Below are 17,854 nucleotides of genomic sequence, written 5' to 3'. Positions count from 1 at the left end.
GGACTTCATGAAGTTCATGCTTCTTTCCCGTTTTCCAATGCATCTGCAAAAATTTTATGAGAATGATCATTGATGTTTCGATAGTTAATGATAACGATATGAGGTGATATAAGTTGTCAGTCGACTCGGTAAATGCCTCAGTAGCAATACCGAGTCCTTTGATGGTCAGACACCCCAGCATTGCGTGTGGCACCCTCTCTCCCTGGGGGTGAGGTACTATGATACCAGTGGGGCCACTCAAACCCCCACAACTGAGCCTCTACTTCAGTCAATTCTCTTTGGTCTAGCCTCTTTGGATAATCCTCCGGAGAACTTGCGCGGTACCAGTCCTGAATGCTCCCATTTTATTTCGATGACAATGGCGGCAGATCCCGAATCGTTTCAAGAGCTTTTGAATACATTTTTAAGCACCGACAATGACGTCCGAACTCAAGCTGAGGTACGATATAATTTTCAATATCACGTATTCATCATGATCTCCACAAATTCTTGAATGTATCATTTTTTATTCAATTTCTTTGACATCGAATCACGTTGCCATCGTGTTTGGCAGACCCGCATGGGATTTTGTCAATCACCCAAAAATACCCATAATTGAACTCCCCAATTAATCTCCTCATAATTACACAGGTAATTAGCGAGTTCTAGATCTCCTGGGGCTGTTCTCCAAGGGTTTAACTATTTTTTATATTTATTTCCAGAAGATGAAGTCATTTGGTGGAGTGAATAAAATGGAGTCGTCGCGTGGCAATCAGACACGCGCCCCCTTTATTCCCCATTTTTCACATTTTTTTTTATCCAAGAAATTTGAAATTTTGAGGATTCCAATTCCCCCATTGTTTCGATGTTTTTTTTATTATTTATTCCCACTGGATTATTCCTAATTCTCGATACTCGGGATTTTTTTTTCCCCCGGATTATGAGGTTAAATGTCCTCGCGCCATACCTGGATTACACATGCGGGTCGCAATCATGGAGATTGAATAAATTATTATTATTGTTACTTCTGGTTAATTAAAGATTCAATTCACTCACCGCGAGATTATCCACGTGAGAATATCTCTATATATTTATTCCGCTGACTAAATTCACATTCACTATTCACTGAATTTACAATTAATTATTTTTTATTGAACTCTAAGAAAAAATTATGTTAAATAAATTCACTTGTCGATTAATTAATGATCGTTTAATGAATTCGATCGATTCGAGGAATTTCTTGAATTATGACAAGATTTTGTGTTCTGAGAATATTCAGTCATTTTTTAATTATTATTGTTATTAATTGGGTAATTATATTCTTTTGGTTCTAGGGTGCTTACAAGATGGTTCCGATGGATCGGAAAATAACATGGCTACTAAATTCAATATCCAATCCACTGCTGTCCGAGGAGATTCGAATCTTGGCAGCTGTCCTCTTGCGAAGATTATTCTCTTTGAAGTTCATGGAATTTTATCCCAAGGTAATTTGGTATAATTCTCCGAATAATCTCCCAATCACCTTCATTGGTGACAATTAAAAAAATTGTTTTATTCAAGAAATTAAATTTCCCCTGATGTTCTATTTTTCCAATCAATATTAATAAACGGTCATTGAACAGAAGATTGAGTTGGAATAAATGAATTTGATTTTTTATGATAGATTTCACCAGAGGCCCAGGCTGAACTGAAGAAGCAGACTCTCTTGTCAATCCAAGATGAACAATCAGACATTATCAGACGTAAAGCGTGTGAAGTAGCTGCTGAATTGGCGAGAAATTTAATCGACGAGGACGGTAATAATCAGTGGCCGGAGTTTCTCCAGTTTCTATTTCAATGCGCCAATGGCGAATCGCCAGCACTCAAGGAAAGTGCCCTCCGTATATTTACGTAAGTCCCAGAAAATTCTCCATCACCTGAAATTTTATTTCACCCCATTTATTTATTATTAATTGAATTTATTTGCAGATCTGTACCCGGAGTTTTTGGTAATCAGCAGGCGAATTATTTAAACCTCATCAAACAGATGCTACAGCAGTCTGTTCTCGATGCTGCCAATTACGATGTGAGTCCAATTATTTATTAATTTTCCCCTTTTTTCCAATTAAAAATTCAGTGGAAGAATCGATACACGAAGATTTATGAATAAATGATTTTCGTCACAATTTTTTCCTAGAGAATAATGTTTTCTGATGACTGTAAATTCTGAAGTGATTATTTACAGACAGATACGGAGCTGACAATTAATTAATATAAATAATGGAATGCGTGGGTTTTTTCAATTTTTTATTTCAATTTTATAGACTGTTTAGATCTAAATAGTGAAGAGGAAAATTGTTTTTATAAATTTTTAGGTTCAATTCCAAGGAGTCCGAGCCATTGGAGCCTTCATAATTCTCCACGAGAAGGAAACGAACATCCAGAAACACTTTTCTGAACTTCTTGGACCCCTAGTCCAAGTAACAGCCCTATCAATTGAAAAAGCAGATGACGAGGCTCTGCTGAAGGTGCTGATAGACCTAGCGGAGTCAACCCCAAAATTCCTGCGTCCCCAATTAGAAAACATAATGGAGCTGTGCACGAAGACAATCTCAAACGAGGAATTGAACGACTCCTGGAGGCAATTGGCACTGGAGGTGTTCGTTACTCTGTCAGAGACAGCACCAGCAATGGTGCGAAAAGTTGGTGGCAAATACATAACAGCACTTATACCACTCGTCCTGAAGATGATGACTGATCTCGAGGATGATCCCCAGTGGAGTTTCTCCGATGAACTCGTCACCGCGGACAATGACGACAATACTGTCGTTGCTGAGAGTGCACTAGACAGATTGTCCTGTGCACTGGGTGGTAAAACGATAGTACCACAGATTATACAGAATATTCCAGGAATGCTGAATGATACCTACTGGAAGTACAGACACGCCGCACTCATGGCCATTTCTGCAGTTGGTGAGGGTTGCCACAAGCACATGCTAGGCGTTCTTCCCCAGATTGTCACTGGAATTATGCAGTATCTCCAGGATCCTCATCCACGAGTGAGATATGCAGCGTGCAATGCGATTGGACAGATGTCCACAGATTTTGCTCCACTATTTGAGAAAAAATTCCACGACAAGGTCATCCCTGGACTGCTAATGGTTCTGGATGACAATGTTAATCCCAGGGTTCAGGCACATGCTAGTGCTGCACTCGTTAATTTCAGTGAGGACTGCCCTAAAAATATTCTCACACCCTATCTCGATGCCATTATGGGGAAACTCGAGGGAATTCTCACCGCTAAATTCCAGGAGTTGGTTGAAAAGGGGACTAAATTGGTTCTGGAACAGGTCGTGACGACAATAGCAGCAGTAGCTGACGCAAGCAAGGAGCAATTTGTCACTTATTATGACAGGCTAATGCCCTGTTTGAAATACATTATTCAAAATGCCAATCAGCAGGACCACAAGATACTACGTGGAAAGACAATCGAGTGTGTGAGTTTAATTGGTCTTGCTGTGGGCTCTGAGAAATTCATCAGTGATGCCAGTGAGGTGATGGATATGCTTTTGATAACTCACTCAGAGGGTGCTCTCCCAGACGATGATCCACAGGTAAGCTATTTGATATCAGCCTGGGCAAGACTGTGCAGAATTCTTGGGAAACAATTTGAGCAGTATCTGCCACTGGTGATGGGGCCTGTTCTACGAGCTGCTGCTATGAAGCCCGAAGTTGCTCTATTGGACAATGAGGATATGGAAGAGGTCGAGGAGGATGTAGATTGGCAATTTGTTTCACTGGGAGAGCAACAGAATTTTGGACTCAAAACGGCTGGTCTTGAGGATAAGGCATCAGCCTGTGAGATGCTTGTTTGTTATGCCAGGGAGTTGAAGGAGGGATTTGCTGATTACGCTGAAGAAGTTGTTATGCTCATGGTGCCAATGCTCAAGTTTTACTTTCATGATGGTGTCAGGACAGCTGCTGCTGAGAGTCTACCTTATTTGCTTGAGTGCGCCAAGGTTAAAGGTTTGTACAGAATTTTTTTCATCATCACTGAATCAATATCAATTCACCACAGATCGAGTCAGCAGTCCAATTTATCAAATTGTGATGGCGTTACGTCAGTGGTAGATTACACTGGCACTCAGCCTTAATACTTGATTATCGTTTTGATAGTCAGGTACATGAAGGTCGTTTGTCAAAAGTTCCTGAGAGTTGATCCTGGATTTTTTGCCATGATCATAGTATTGGAGCGAACATTGCACTTTTAAAATGAAAAATATTCCATAAAAATGATAATGAATTGAAAATATGTTAAATGAAATCCCGTGATTTTTACAGGAGCTCACTACCTGGAAGGCATGTGGGCGTACATTTGTTCAGAGCTGTTGAAGGCCATCGACACGGAGCCAGAGTCAGAGGTTCTCCTGGAGCTGCTGTACTCTCAAGCCCAATGCATCGAGACTCTGGGCGCTGGTTGCCTGAATTCCACTCAAATGACAGAGCTCCTGCGAATTCTAGATAAATTATTGAACGAGCACTTTGCGAGAGCAGTAGCAAGACTGGAAAAACGAAAAGACGAGGACTACGACGAAATTGTTGAGGAGCAATTGGCAGACGAGGACAAAGGGGACGTCTTCACCTTGAATAAAATAGCTGACATCCTCCACGCTCTCTTCATCACTCACAAGGAGGCATCCTTTCCATTCTTCGATCAGATATGCGGTCACTTCGTTAAACTACTGGCACCAGAGAGATCCTGGTCAGATCACCAGTGGGCACTCTGTGTCTTCGACGATGTGATAGAGTACGGTGGTCCAGCGTGCGCCAAATATCAGGAGTACTTTCTCAGACCGATGATCCAGTACGTGACTGATAAATCTGGTGAAGTGAGACAAGCAGCTGCTTATGGCTGTGGTGTACTTGGACAATTCGCTGGTGAGGCTTTTGCACCAGCTTGTGCTGAAGCACTACCAAGGCTCATCGAGGTCATCAATGAGCCTGGCTCACGTGCACCAGAGAACCTCAATCCCACTGAAAATGCCATATCAGCTGTTACAAAAATTCTAAAATACAACAACAAAGCTATCAATGTCGATGAAGTACTACCACACTGGCTCTCGTGGCTACCAGTTGTTGAGGATGAGGATGAAGCACCACATGTTTATGGGTATCTTTGTGATCTTATTGAGGCGAATCATCCACTCATTTTAGGACCCACTAATGCCAATTTACCGAAACTCATTAGTTTCTTTGCTGAGGCACTCTTTCAGGACGCTATGCCAAGTGATAATCCAGTTATTGAGAGGATTGTTGGCATTGTCAAGCAGATACAGAGCAATGACTCCATGTTTCAGGCGTGCATTGCTGCATTGAACGACGATCAACAGCAGGCACTCCATGAGGCACTCAGTAAACATTCAAACTAGCGTTATTGAGAATTTTTATTTTATGATAAAGTTTACCATGAGGGAATTCGTGATTTGTCATTTATCATTTATCATTTCGTGGTTATTGGTATGTGGAATCATCATTGAGGATGAGATGAATGAGATGGATCGATGATTATTACCATTTGTTGTCACTTGATTGAACAATTCATTGGGAGTTGAATGGAACGTTTTACCTCTTTGATGATTTATTCATTTGTCAATTCACACGAGATTTTTACATTTTACCACTTCATTGCTGAATTGTTTATTTAGTATCGGTAATCGTCGTCGATTAAATATTCTTTGTGCCTTTCAGTGCCGACTTCCTGAATATTTATCGAATAAATACCGATCAAGCTGATAGAATTGTGGGGTGCAGTGAATTATTGATAATTTTTGTGATTACTGGAGTTCATGGGGGTGTAATGACAATTTTAATGTCCAATCGATAATATAATGGGGTGAAATTAAATTAATTTTAACAGTAATTATCGTGCATGAATAGGAGAATTAATTAATGAATTTAATTAATGCTTATGTGAATTATTTAGGTTTGTTGGTAATATTTTTTTAAACGTCATTCTTTTTTTATTATTCATAATTGCACTCGATAAATTTATTGATTTTTTTCTTTTTCTTTTTTTCAACGAGGCTGGTACTGTTGAACAATATAGTCGACATTATTTTGTAAATAACCTGGCCATTTGTTAATATGATTATCGATGATTATTTTTTATTGTCAGTGCACTCCCGTGAATTTTAAAACCTGTACTGGAAGAGGAATGCATAATAATTGGCGTAACAAGTCCTTTTTCTCTGTGCAATCATCACAAATACGAATTGATATTTCGAGAGAGTGTCGCTGAATTATTGATATGTTATCACAATTAACAATTATTGAAAATGCAGTCCAACCATTGATGGTTTCACCATTGTATGCTAATTGTAGGCATCAGAGTAGAGCAGATTAAATCATTTGCCAGTTAATAAAACTCGAACATTAATGTGATTTAAGTATTTTTTTTATACATTGAAGTGGATCTTTAGGTACCAATAAATTATTATTTAATGGTGAAAATTTGTTGGCAATGGGTGACGATCTGGAGTTACAGCTTTTCATTTTTTCCTTCGGAATTATTTTTCATTAATAATTCTTTCCATTTTTTTTTGTGCTATTGTGTTAGTTCTGTATTAAAAATTGTCGATTAATTTTTATCGGATAATTCATTGTATTTTTACAATTTATCTTGTATTTTTGAATGATACTTGTTCCTCGGTAATTAGAGGGGATCAAGTGTTTAAGTGAATTGTGTAAAATATGAAGGGGAAATTGTATCGATAGATGGAGAAATGATTATTCCTGTCTGGAGGTCAAAGAGAGACTGATAATTATCGAGAGTTCTCCCTGTCATTGAATTAAATATTTATCACCGCAATTTGCAGAAGTCTGTCGGTTTTTCCCACGATTGAATTCATTGTAATTGTCGTAATTGTCATAATTTCGTTGAGTTTGTGAAGGAAGACAGGTGGAAGGCACCAGTCTGGTGATAGATATGATGGCGATAACTCGAGATATCAACAATTTCGTTGGGATTAATACAAAAATATTGCGACTTGTTGGACTTTATCCAAAAAATTACAACAGATACATCAGCTGTGTATTTTTTATGAGTCTCATTATTCTCCCTGAAGTACTCGAGATTTATTATCATCGAAATAATTTCGATGTTGTCCTGGAGACGAGGTAATCACTTGATAATTGTTTATTGAATTATTTCTGGTAATTGTTAATTAAAATGCCTTTCGGTTTCAGTTCTGTTCTTATGACGATTGTTTTCGCTATTTTTAAATCGAGTATTTGGATGACGAGGGGAGATACTGAATATTTCGTGGATTTTCTTGTGAATGATTATTGGAGAATTGCCAATCGTCTTGGAGATCCGGAGGACATCCGCAAATTTGCTAAGTAATAAAATATCTCATTTCGTTTTCATAAAATAAATTCCTTTTAATTCCCCGAATTTTCATTTTATCAATCCATTTAAAATCAATTGAACTTGATTTAAATAATTTAATCAATTGTGTTAATTAATTATGTAAATTAGAAATGCAATGCAATTGTTTAATCGTGAAAATTAATTGGACTTTTTCATTGATTTTCAGTAGATGATAATTGATTTTTTATTTCAGATTGGCGAAGATAATCACTGTGAGCTATTCCTTCCTGATTTGCAATTCCCTTTTATTTTTTTACAGCCTTCCTCTTCTCACTCCCTTCCTGAATTCAAATGATACAAGATTGCGAGTTCCTTTCGTCGCGACGTACCCCGAATTCTGTTATCATTCACCAGCTTATGAAATTGTTTATTTATCGCAATTACTGGCGACATCCACTTGTGGTTTAATTATCCTGGGGACTGATACGTTAATTGCAACAGCTTTATTGCACACGTGCGGCCATTTTGCTATTATCGAGAGGAATATCTCGAGATTGAATTTTTTTGAGTCTGTGGAGAATTGGGAGCCGCGGGTCAAGATGATTATTAGACATCACCAAGTCGTCATCAGGTGATAATTATCAATTGGGGATTAGTTATTCGATTCATCCGGAAGAATCTAGAAAATTCTGTATTTTTTTTTCGGTGAATTGCGGTTTTGGGAAATTTAATTGAGAGAAATTCTGAAGTTTAGATTCTCGGATCGTCTGGAGGTTCTCTTCAATCCTCTGATGTTTCTTCAAGTATTCGCTAGTACTTTGATCATTTGTCTTGTTGGATTTCAAGCGCAAACGGTGAGCGAAATCATCGAAATGATTTTGTAAGTTATCGGGAGGAAATTAATTATCGAAATGCGGTGTAAATTTATCGAGAATTTGCCAGTAAAAAATTTTGGAAAGATCATTTTTATTTTTTTATGAAGAATATTTAATTATTTCGAAGATAAATATCGCCAAGTCGCTGGATTTTTTCTATCAAAATGTCTGCCAACAATGGCGGATAGCGCCAAGATGGCGAATCGCAAACGGATGGACGGCGTAAAAATGGCCGCTGTCCACGTCGCAACTTGAAATAATTATTAAAATTATTTCAGCAGTTCTAATTATTCTCTGTTTATTGCATTATGCTCTCACGAGGTGAACCTTTTTTTTAAGCACTTGTGCAAGTGTTTGCGGTATTTTTTGGCTGAGAATTCGGGACTCGAAGTTTTTCCCCCGCATTTCGGTGATTTTTTTGCTCTCAAATATTTTGACAATGGAACAATTTCACTTTTTTACGAAGGGAAAAGTTGATAAATTCCCTCAATACTGTTCCTACATGATGGTGGCACTCTTCCAACTCCTCTTATTCTGCTGGCCAGGCGATAAATTGATAACTCAGGTAAAAAATGGAGGAATTAACCCAAAAAAATTGACAAAACGTCAAGGAAAATTAAAAAAAAAATCCTCAATGATTGAGTAATTTGAGTAATCATTTTTTAGAGCCTCGGGGTGAGCACAGCAACAATTATATCAAATTGGTATGCTGCCCCGTATCATCTCCGAAGAGATCTTCAATTTATAATTCTTCGATCTCAAAAACCGAATTTTCTCTCAGCGGGAAAATTGAGTTCGATGAATCTGGAGAATTTCTGCGCAGTAAGAGCCATAAAACCATACAAAAATACAAAATTTATTTAAACAATGAAAAATACAGACTCATAGAGTAATTATTTGTTTCAGATCCTGAGTTCATCCCTCTCGTATTTTATGCTCCTCCGTAGTGTCTCCGAAAATTAACATAAAACAAGAACTATATCTCTAACTCCCAATAATTCTCTTTCTATCCTTCAAAAAATCCATAGAAAAATTCTATAAAATTGCAATAGACTTTTCTAATAAATTCCCAGGATGTCCAAATTTTCGCAATAATTTCCCACAAAGGGAATTAAATAAAAATCAATATTTTTTTTCAAATACTTTCACATTTGCGCTCCCCATCCATAATACATCTGACAAAGATTATCAACATTGGTGGCATCCAAAATAAGATGATTGACCTGTCCCGATACACTGAGCTGTACCATACTCTCGTCAACGAGTTTAACAAATCCAGCGAGCCTCTGCTCAATATTCCTGACATTGGCCTCAGCATCGCTGACCCTCTCGGTATAGACAAAAGGTCTGAGAACACTATTCAAAGTCTTTGCCTCAGTCCTGAGAACTCTCATAGTGGCCTCACAGGACTTCCTGAATGGTCCCTCATACCGGAGAGGCCCCATAGCACTCACCATATTATGAGTGAGCCTGAATGGCACCTTCTCAGGTACGTTAAGAGTCTCACCAGTATTAAACAAACAATTAAAATCCACATGAACAGCATCACCACATTTACAATCGAATAGAATATTCTCACCGTGCCTGTCGCCCAGCCCGAGGACATACCCCACCATCGACATAACAGCTGTTGTCCTGATGTAGGCAGTTCTCGCTTCGTACCAGGCATATGGATCAGGGAACATGAGCCTGAACCAGTCACCAAGAACAGGTGGATGCCTGGGTATGAGTTTCTCCAGGAATACCTTACGTTTGTCCTCCAGGGAAGTCCTCTGAGGTGGTGCTATATGCTTTCGCAGCTGATCTCCACTCATTCCCAGGTTTCTCTCCCTGTAAATCCCGAGGAGAGCCTGACGAAATGGCAGAAGATTCTGCACCCACTCGATTATACCACATTTCTCATGAAGTGGCACCACCGAGTACGTCCTGATGTACAAACGCCTCTGCCTGGACTCCGGATCCTTCTGCAGATGCTTGTTAACAATTCCATTGAACTCCATCAGTCGAAAATCCCTTCGGAGATCGTCATCGGGTTTGCACATGAAGCTGTAACGTTTGCCATCAGATCCCCTCAGCATTATCTTCTTGGGTTTCTGTGCAGAAGTCATCACTGTCACTTCCTCCTCAATTCCAACGATTGAAACTCGATCGTTGCTGTGTGGATCGTGTCCCTCAGGTACTGCCCCATCAGCCGGTAAGATAAGCCTGAAGAACTGAGTTGTCGGCATCATTATCGGACCAAAACCCTGATTCTTCAACAATTTGGGAAGACCCCTGCAGAGAATTGACACTTTAGTCCTCGACACACCCTCCTCAATCTTAAAAGACGTAAACTCTATCAATTTCTCCCACAACGATCTGAACGACATCATTATCCTCTTGATGGTGCTATCGTGAAGACTCCTGTGATGCCAGATTCGATCCTTGAAGCTCTGGGGTCGTTTGTCAGCCCCCAGAAAGCTCGTCCCTGGTGACATCTTTGAATTCAAGACGCACGCCATCATCCACATGCAGTACTGGGGATGAAATGCTATCAGTCTCACCAGGATTTTTATCAGCTGCTCCTGGACCTCTTTCGACGGGTGAGATATCCTGGAGACGAGTTGGCTAAGAGCTGTCAGCCAGACGTATGTTGGCAGTCTAGTGCAGAAGACGTCGATGATTTTAGTCATTCTCTCGACCTCAATCACCTGTTCCTTCGTTGGCCTCTCCATCCTGTGCACCTTCTCAGCAAAATCCATCCAGATTGTCAGCATCCTGGGCATCGCCTGGTGAACGTATTTGCAGCTGTACTGGAGTGATCGTCCATAATAAGTGATAATTCTTGAGAGTCTTGTTCCATTATCAACGAATTGTCTTCCTTCGGCGAATGATTCCTGATATTGAGCGAGTGCCAGGGTACTCTTCCCCCAGGACTTCCAGGCACAATAAGCCTCTTCGTAGTACTTCTCATTCGTCCTGTTGTCGACGTTCAACGTCTCCTCGTTGTACCTGGCGAACAGTAATTTAGCTTTGGCAAAGTTCTTGCGATCTGGTGGGCACATGTCCAGTGGTAGCTGCTGGTAATGCTCCAGGGAATCGAAACAATTGGTGAATGATCGTTTCAGGGTGATTCGTGCCTCCTCCTGGCAATTTTTCTGCCAGTAGAGCTGAGCCAATTCAATGTTCAATTCCTGGGGGGGACAGCTGTCAGATGCGGAGAGAATGTACATGTAGGCTTGCTGATAGAGTCCAGACTTCCTCGCGATTTTAGCACTCTTCAGCCAGATCTTGCCGATTTCTTGTTTGAGAAGTGATACGTCTGACGATGGATCTCGGGATTTTATCAGGTGAACAAATAGATCTAGTATTGCTCGTCTCATTCCCAGGACTGATTCAACACCTCTTGATGCTTTTATCAGCTGCTCTCTCTGCTCCCACTCGTTGAAAATCACTGGAAGACTCTCGATGTTCCTCAGCATCAGGTCCGTTGATTTCTCGAATTCATTTAGAGTGTGAAGTTTCATTATGTACGGGTAACTCTGCTGGAGGTACGAGACTCTGTGAGACGTGGCACCCAGTTGTGTCACCAGACGTTTCTTGATACTCTGGAGATCAGGCTGAACACCTCGTCGCAAATCCTCCAGGAGATCCCTCTTCACCGTGTTCTTGTCGTCCTTGAGCTGGACAAAATTGGCTAGCCTCCAGAAGGGCTCGTGCTCCACAATCAAGGGCTCGAGTTCAGGACTCGAACTCAGAACTCCTTCGGTAAATTTCATGGCTGTCACTGGTTGATCCAGTCCCAGATAGCAGTGTATCATTCCCTGGATGAATTTCGGTGCAACCAGACGTTGTGCTAATTTCTCGTAGCATATCGCTGCGTCCTGGAGCTGTCCCGTTACCTCGTGTGCAACAATCAGTTGCTGAAGCGTTGGTGATTGATCCTGAGTTGCTAGGATTCCTGAAACACCATCGGGTTCCTCCAGCTGGGTGTAGATTTTAGCCAGCAATCCACTCTCTGTCTGATCTGACAGGCCCTTATTTTTCGAGGTCATGTGTCTCTCCAGGTACATCAGGGCGCGATGATACTCGTGTGACTTGTAGCAAGCCTCTGCCAGCACCAGACTATCCAATTGCTCGACGAACCTCTGCATTAGATGATAATTTTGGCCCCTGTCCCTTCGTTTTTCACCTAGCCAACGCATCACGTGGTCCAGAGTGGAAAATACCACCTGGGAGCACCTGAGTCTTCTAGCTTCATCGGAAACTCTTATGTCATTCTGCTTGTCATTGGTCTCGCGTCTCAGGGGACGACGAATCAGTAGCTCCTGGTCCAGGGCTTGATCCTCAGACTTAATTACGGCAAAAATCTCAGTGAGCAGTCGATCTCGATCGGTGTCAGAACCCTTGGTGATTATGTGAGTGAAAATGTGGGGAATGCAGAACATTGTTGTCCTGGAGTCTCGCCTCAGGGCTGGTTGGCAGGCTCTGAGGACTGATGACAGCCTTTGGTCCTTTATCTTCAGGATCATCGAGCATGTCCAGTTGTACAGCCACTTCTCGAAGGTTGATCCTGCGGATGAGCCATAGACTGGTGACTCCACGGGATCAGGATCTGCTGTGTGTTTATACCTCGAGTTTAATAATGGGAGAATTCTCTCTTGAGTTGTTGATGAGAGAAAATTCCAGATTCTTGAGTTGGAGCCACTCGGTGATATCTCGAAGGTCTTGAGGATCTCCTGGATAGCGAGGGAGAAGCAGTCGACGTTCTGAGTTATTTTCTCCATCTGAAGGGCTCTGACAAGCTCCTGGAGGACCTCAAGTGCAAAAGTCTCGTTCATCTCGGGGATGAATTGGGAGTCGTCCTTGGAGACAATTCTCCTGGGGAGGAGGCTTGGCTCCACTGCTCCCAATTCCCCAAGGCACTCTCCACACCTCAATCTTATACTCTCGTCCTTCTCCTGGCATCCAGCGAGGAGGGAATCCAGGAGATCGACCACCAGGGGATGGACATCGGTATTAGAAAGGATCATGTCATTCAGGTGACTCCTGTGGAGCTCCAGAAATTTTTTCAAGTGACCCAGAGCCTTGAATCTCACCTCGTCAGTCTCATGTTTGATCCTACGTGTCCAAATCTTGAGTCCAGCCTCAGGATCTCTCGGTGAAGACTTAATCACCTGTTTGGAGACAACGGAGGAGATTCTCTCGTGGACCCTGAGATCTTCGATGAAAAAAATCTCAGAGATGTGGCTCTGCAGGGCTACATTGTTGTCAATGAGCAGAAATTCCATCATGGCGTTGGCCTCCTGGGGATAGGAATCGAGCAGAGGAACCATTGAGACACATATGGTGGGTAGTAAGGGCCCCAAATCCTCCAAGGAGACATTTCTCAGGAAGCAGTCCCAGGCGTAGCACGAGAGCCTCTTGAATCCTGGCCGGTTGAGGTTCAGACACGTTCTCAAGGTCGTCAGGATCTTGTACCTGAGGGGACTGATGTGCGCAGCTCCCATAAATTTTATGAGCGCACCGAGGGATCCCAGGGCTGATTTCTGGGTTCTCTCGTCGCTCAGAGGCCCCAGGTTAGTGTCGAATTTAACGAGAACTGCGTGGAGATGGGGTTTGAGGTAATTAGCAATTGACTCGTTGGACTCGAAATCCCCACCATGATCTGGATCGAACTCTGATATCACCTCGAGACATATCAACACCTCCTCCATCTTGTCATGAAAGTGCAGAAGAACTTTTCGAAATATTCCAATGAACGACATCTTCATCAGATCCCTGAGGGATATCCCCGAGAGTTTTGACACTAGCTCCAGGCACTCGGGACCCACCTCTGGGGCCTCATTCACGAAGACATGGGGGCAGATCTGCTGGAAGTATTCCAGAAACATCTCACGTTCCTCGATACCCAGGAGATCAGCAATTTCCTTGAAGATATCACAGACTTTCGTCACCTGGAGCGCCATGGGAATGAGATAACTGACGACTAGACTTCCATCTTTCCTCATGAACTCACGTGCCCCCGAGTACCCGATGCACTGGACTATTTTAATGAGGGATAATGCGACACTATAATTTCTCTCCACGAAATTATTAGCCAACAGCTGCGTCATACTCTGGACAAAATCTTTTCTGTACCTGAGGAAGAGTTTGTAGGGGGTGAGTTTGCAGTAGCTCGCGACTTCCTTGAAGGCGACAATTGCTGAAGCTACTGCTGTGTAAGATGACTCTGGATGCATGATGAAGATGATGAGAATAATGCAGATCCTCTGCTCGGCACAGTAAATTCCAGCCCGTGCGAGATTCCTCGTAGTGTTGATGATGGACATCTGGAGGGACTCGTTGGACGTCTCGTGGGCCCTCGTCAGTCCCTCCGCGAGTTTATCGATCACCAGTTCGATGAATTCCTCGAGATCCCTCGGGCAGTCGTCTTGGGCGGTCTCTCGTCCCCCAGATATCAATTTCAATTTATTCTGGGCAAGTGTTGCGATGGAATTGGCGATATTATTTCTGATCTCTTCGTCCTGATCGTTGATGAGAGCCAGCCACGTCTGACAAACAGAATTTGTGCTGAAGCTGTGAACATGATTCGAGAGCTTCGAGAGGATTTTGCTCATGGCCCTGCGAACACTCAAGACACTGGAGGAAAAAAAGGAGAAATACGAGGAGAATATTGACTCGTCGATGGGTAATTTATCCCTGAGACCTGGGGAGTGGTCGAAGTGTTTGTCACAGGTGTCACAGGTGATTCTCCAGGCGAGGGAGTCCCATTCTGGACGAATCAGTTGGGCCTTTCCAGAGACAAAGCAGACTGTATCCCCCAGGACCCCAACAACTGCCTCCTGAAGTCCCATCTTCTGGGCGACAACTGCTGGCCTCAAAATATGAAGACTAATATAGTTAAAAGACACCTCCGGGTCATTCAACAATAGAATTGAATTACGAACAGCTGCCACTGCTAGCTCCAGCTCGCAATTCGAGACACACGTGCTGAGAAATTTTATTCTCACTCTTCCGGTTCCAAATTCGCAGATTCTCTCGAGGCACTTGAGCTTTGTAGTCATCGTCAGGGACTTCAGAGACGCTGAGAGTCTCCTAGAGATGTCCAGATTGCTGGAGGACTTGTCCGGAAACCAGGGGAGCAGCAGGAGCTTTTGGACGTCGGATTTAGGGAATTCATCGATGATCATCAGCTCCATCAGGCACAAGAAAATTAATTCCCTGTTCTCAGGGTCCTGAGAGGCCTCCAGGAGACTCGTGAGAGCTGCCATCAGGTATTCAGAGTCATCGAATAGCTTGCCCCGAATTTTTTTACCCATCATCCACAGGGAAATCGTCCTGCCCACCTCCAGGCACTTTCTCACCTCCTCGAGTGATTTAGAATCGATTTTCTCGAAGATGAGAAGTTGAATGGATCGCCAGAGAGGACTGGCACTGGCCGCGACGAGTTGTCCAGCTCCTGAGAATGTATCGAGTTGATAAATGACGAAGTGAGCGACGACGATGGGAAATTTCGAGGATTGACTGAGGTATCGCAGTAAAATCGAGTGATCCTGCTGCGTGGGGGCGCGTGGGTGTCTGATCAGGTGATCCCTGATCTTCTCGATGGCGAAGTGCTCTAGCTCCTTGGAGGAGAGGCGTCCGGAGGTCGTTGCTTCGACGATTGCCATGCAGAGGTCGACGACTTGAGAAGAATTCTGGAGATTTGACAGAAGATTCTTCAGGATCACTGGCGTTTCCTCCATGACGTTGAAATAGACGTCATCCGGGGACTTCTGGAGAGTACTGTGGGTCCTGACGACCTCGATACAGTGAAAAACAAACATTTTCACTCTGCAATCGTCCAGGGGTGTGAATTGAAGAAGTTGAGAGACTAGTTCCATCGATATCACCTTCGACTCAACTCTGCATTTGGTTATTATCCTCAGGGCTCTGTCCCAGAGATCCTCCAGGGGCCAGCAGGTCACCCCAGACTTTATAATTATTTTCATTATCGATATTTCAGTTGTGACGATCGATTCTCGAGTAATTGTCACTGGTAAATTCGTCAGGACGAGTTTCTCGATTGCATTTGGCTCGATCACAAAACGTTTTATTGTTGTCTGGCTCTTCTCTGGGTTCGACTCGAACTCCAGGAGCTCGTCGGTGATCGCTAGGTACTCCTCGGTGATTCTCAGGAATTCAGGCAGGTAGAGGCGAGATAGAATTCGCAGCATTCGTGCCTGCACCTCTAGACTGTTCAGGAGAATCTGGGGATTCAGGGGATCACCCACCACGTGGAAGAGGACACCGAAGAGCCACTTCGTGAAGGCTGAGTACTTGAGTTTCAGGGAATCGTATCGAAGACCTGATTTGTAGGGGGGAATCAGGATATTTATGAAATTCTCAGCTGCACCGTTCAGCAACTCCAGGAAGGCTCGCAGCGTTGGCTCTGATGCTGTCTTCTTCAGGGAGAAGATCTTCATCGCTGGGGCACATATCACTGCCCACAACGATTCGGCCACTGCAATTCTTTAAATAGCAATCAGTAATTAATTCATGAATTCGTAAAAAAAATATTTCTCTCCTTTTACGTCCGAATTTTTGTCGCCAAGTGCAATTGAACTGGCGATTTTTTTTGTAATTAACCGATTAATTAGGTGGAGTAATTAATTTTTGTTTTGTATGAATTTATTATTGCGTTTGTTCGGCGATTTTTCCCACCAAAAAAATTCGAATAGAAAACGGATTTAATAGGATTTATTTTAGGGAGAATTAGAGAAATTATTACCGCTGTTGAATATCAGGGGAATCTGGCTCGTCAATCTCCATTTGTATCAATTGTTAATAACAATTTGATGGTAATATTCACATGATTGACATTGACTTATTGCCTGTGTTAAACCGTCTAAACCGCCATTTCTGAATTATTAAACATTTTGAGGTCAGGTTAGTACAAAAACACATGAAGTTTTTCAGTTCTAAAACCAATTGTTGTTATCTTCACTGCCAAAGAGGATTGACTGAAGTAGAGGTTTAGTTCTGGGGGTTTGAGTGACCCCAGCTGCATCGTAGTACTGCACCCCAAGAGGGGGAGGGCGCCACACGCAATGCTGGGGTGTTTTTTTTTTATTAACAAAGTTTTTATTGCAATGCTGGGGTGTCCATCAAGTCGACGGGGTGAATTTTATTTTCTGCTGTACGAATGCTTTTTGTTATTCATTTGTTTAACTGAAATTTAGCCGACTGTAGCACGTACGGAAGGGGGAAACCACATCTTGTGGAATTGCAATGGAAAAAAAAATTCAATGTATTGAATATATACCACTAATGAATTTTTAAATGTTAATTAGCGCGTTATCCTAGTGGTAACGTGCTCGACTGGCACGCCGGCGGCGGCCCGGGTTCAATCCCGGCATTATTCATTTTTTTTTTTTTAATAATTCCTATTTTTTTTTTTTTGTTAATGGCAAATCAATCGAAATATCGTTTAAAAACTGAATATTTGAAAATCGAGAAGATATCCAGTGAAATGGAAAAATTAGCAATTTTTTAAAACGATAATTTTGCAATATATATACTCCTAATGAAAATTTATTATTGCAATAATGCGTTATCCTAGCGGTAACGTGCTCGGCTACCACGCCGACGGCCGGGGTTCAAGCCCGCCGTCGTTCACTTTTTTTTTTTT

General features: G+C 42.2%; 3 protein-coding genes across 3 annotated transcripts; 2 read left to right on the top strand and 1 right to left on the bottom strand.

Annotated features, from left to right (window-relative positions):
- The first annotated feature begins 287 nt into the window (after nucleotides 1-287).
- Nucleotides 288-6,399, top strand: Karybeta3 (karyopherin beta 3). Its single transcript, XM_011306232.1, has 6 exons — nucleotides 288-439; nucleotides 1,314-1,463; nucleotides 1,643-1,869; nucleotides 1,948-2,044; nucleotides 2,334-3,984; nucleotides 4,300-6,399. Exons 1-6 carry the CDS (start codon nucleotides 353-355, stop codon nucleotides 5,385-5,387), a joined length of 3,300 nt encoding a protein of 1,099 aa, XP_011304534.1. The 5' UTR covers nucleotides 288-352; the 3' UTR covers nucleotides 5,388-6,399.
- A 179-nt stretch (nucleotides 6,400-6,578) lies between these two features.
- Nucleotides 6,579-9,342, top strand: LOC105267398 (odorant receptor 13a-like). Its single transcript, XM_011306230.1, has 7 exons — nucleotides 6,579-7,134; nucleotides 7,204-7,356; nucleotides 7,581-7,958; nucleotides 8,082-8,181; nucleotides 8,669-8,767; nucleotides 8,869-9,024; nucleotides 9,109-9,342. Exons 1-7 carry the CDS (start codon nucleotides 6,944-6,946, stop codon nucleotides 9,163-9,165), a joined length of 1,134 nt encoding a protein of 377 aa, XP_011304532.1. The 5' UTR covers nucleotides 6,579-6,943; the 3' UTR covers nucleotides 9,166-9,342.
- On the bottom strand, nucleotides 9,323-17,075 carry LOC105267399 (serine/threonine-protein kinase atr-like). The gene is made up of 2 exons (XM_011306231.1): nucleotides 16,955-17,075; nucleotides 9,323-16,695 (listed from the first exon to the last, which is right to left on the bottom strand). Exons 1-2 carry the CDS (start codon nucleotides 16,993-16,995, stop codon nucleotides 9,348-9,350), a joined length of 7,389 nt encoding a protein of 2,462 aa, XP_011304533.1. The 5' UTR covers nucleotides 16,996-17,075; the 3' UTR covers nucleotides 9,323-9,347.
- Between the last annotated feature and the right edge of the window lie 779 nt (nucleotides 17,076-17,854).

The sequence above is a fragment of the Fopius arisanus genome, unplaced genomic scaffold (genome assembly GCF_000806365.1).
Source record: "Fopius arisanus strain USDA-PBARC FA_bdor unplaced genomic scaffold, ASM80636v1 scaffold00046, whole genome shotgun sequence".
Classification (NCBI taxonomy): domain Eukaryota; kingdom Metazoa; phylum Arthropoda; class Insecta; order Hymenoptera; family Braconidae; genus Fopius; species Fopius arisanus.
This window is presented reverse-complemented; position numbering and strand designations above follow the sequence as displayed.

Bases quoted from the DNA above. Each gene is read 5' to 3' on its own strand.
- LOC105267399 (XM_011306231.1), bottom strand. From the start codon at position 16,995: ATGGAGATTGACGAGCCAGATTCCCCTGATATTCAACAGCG. The intron at 16,696-16,954 runs GTAATAATTTCT...TGCTATTTAAAG, and splicing joins TCCCCTGATATTCAACAGCG to AATTGCAGTGGCCGAATCGT.
- Karybeta3 (XM_011306232.1), top strand. From the start codon at position 353: ATGACAATGGCGGCAGATCCCGAATCGTTTCAAGAGCTTTTGAATACA. The intron at 440-1,313 runs GTACGATATAAT...TTTTGGTTCTAG, and splicing joins ACGTCCGAACTCAAGCTGAG to GGTGCTTACAAGATGGTTCC. The intron at 1,464-1,642 runs GTAATTTGGTAT...TTTTTATGATAG, and splicing joins TCATGGAATTTTATCCCAAG to ATTTCACCAGAGGCCCAGGC.
- LOC105267398 (XM_011306230.1), top strand. From the start codon at position 6,944: ATGATGGCGATAACTCGAGATATCAACAATTTCGTTGGGATTAATACA. The intron at 7,135-7,203 runs GTAATCACTTGA...TTTCGGTTTCAG, and splicing joins GATGTTGTCCTGGAGACGAG to TTCTGTTCTTATGACGATTG. The intron at 9,025-9,108 runs GTAAGAGCCATA...TATTTGTTTCAG, and splicing joins ATCTGGAGAATTTCTGCGCA to ATCCTGAGTTCATCCCTCTC.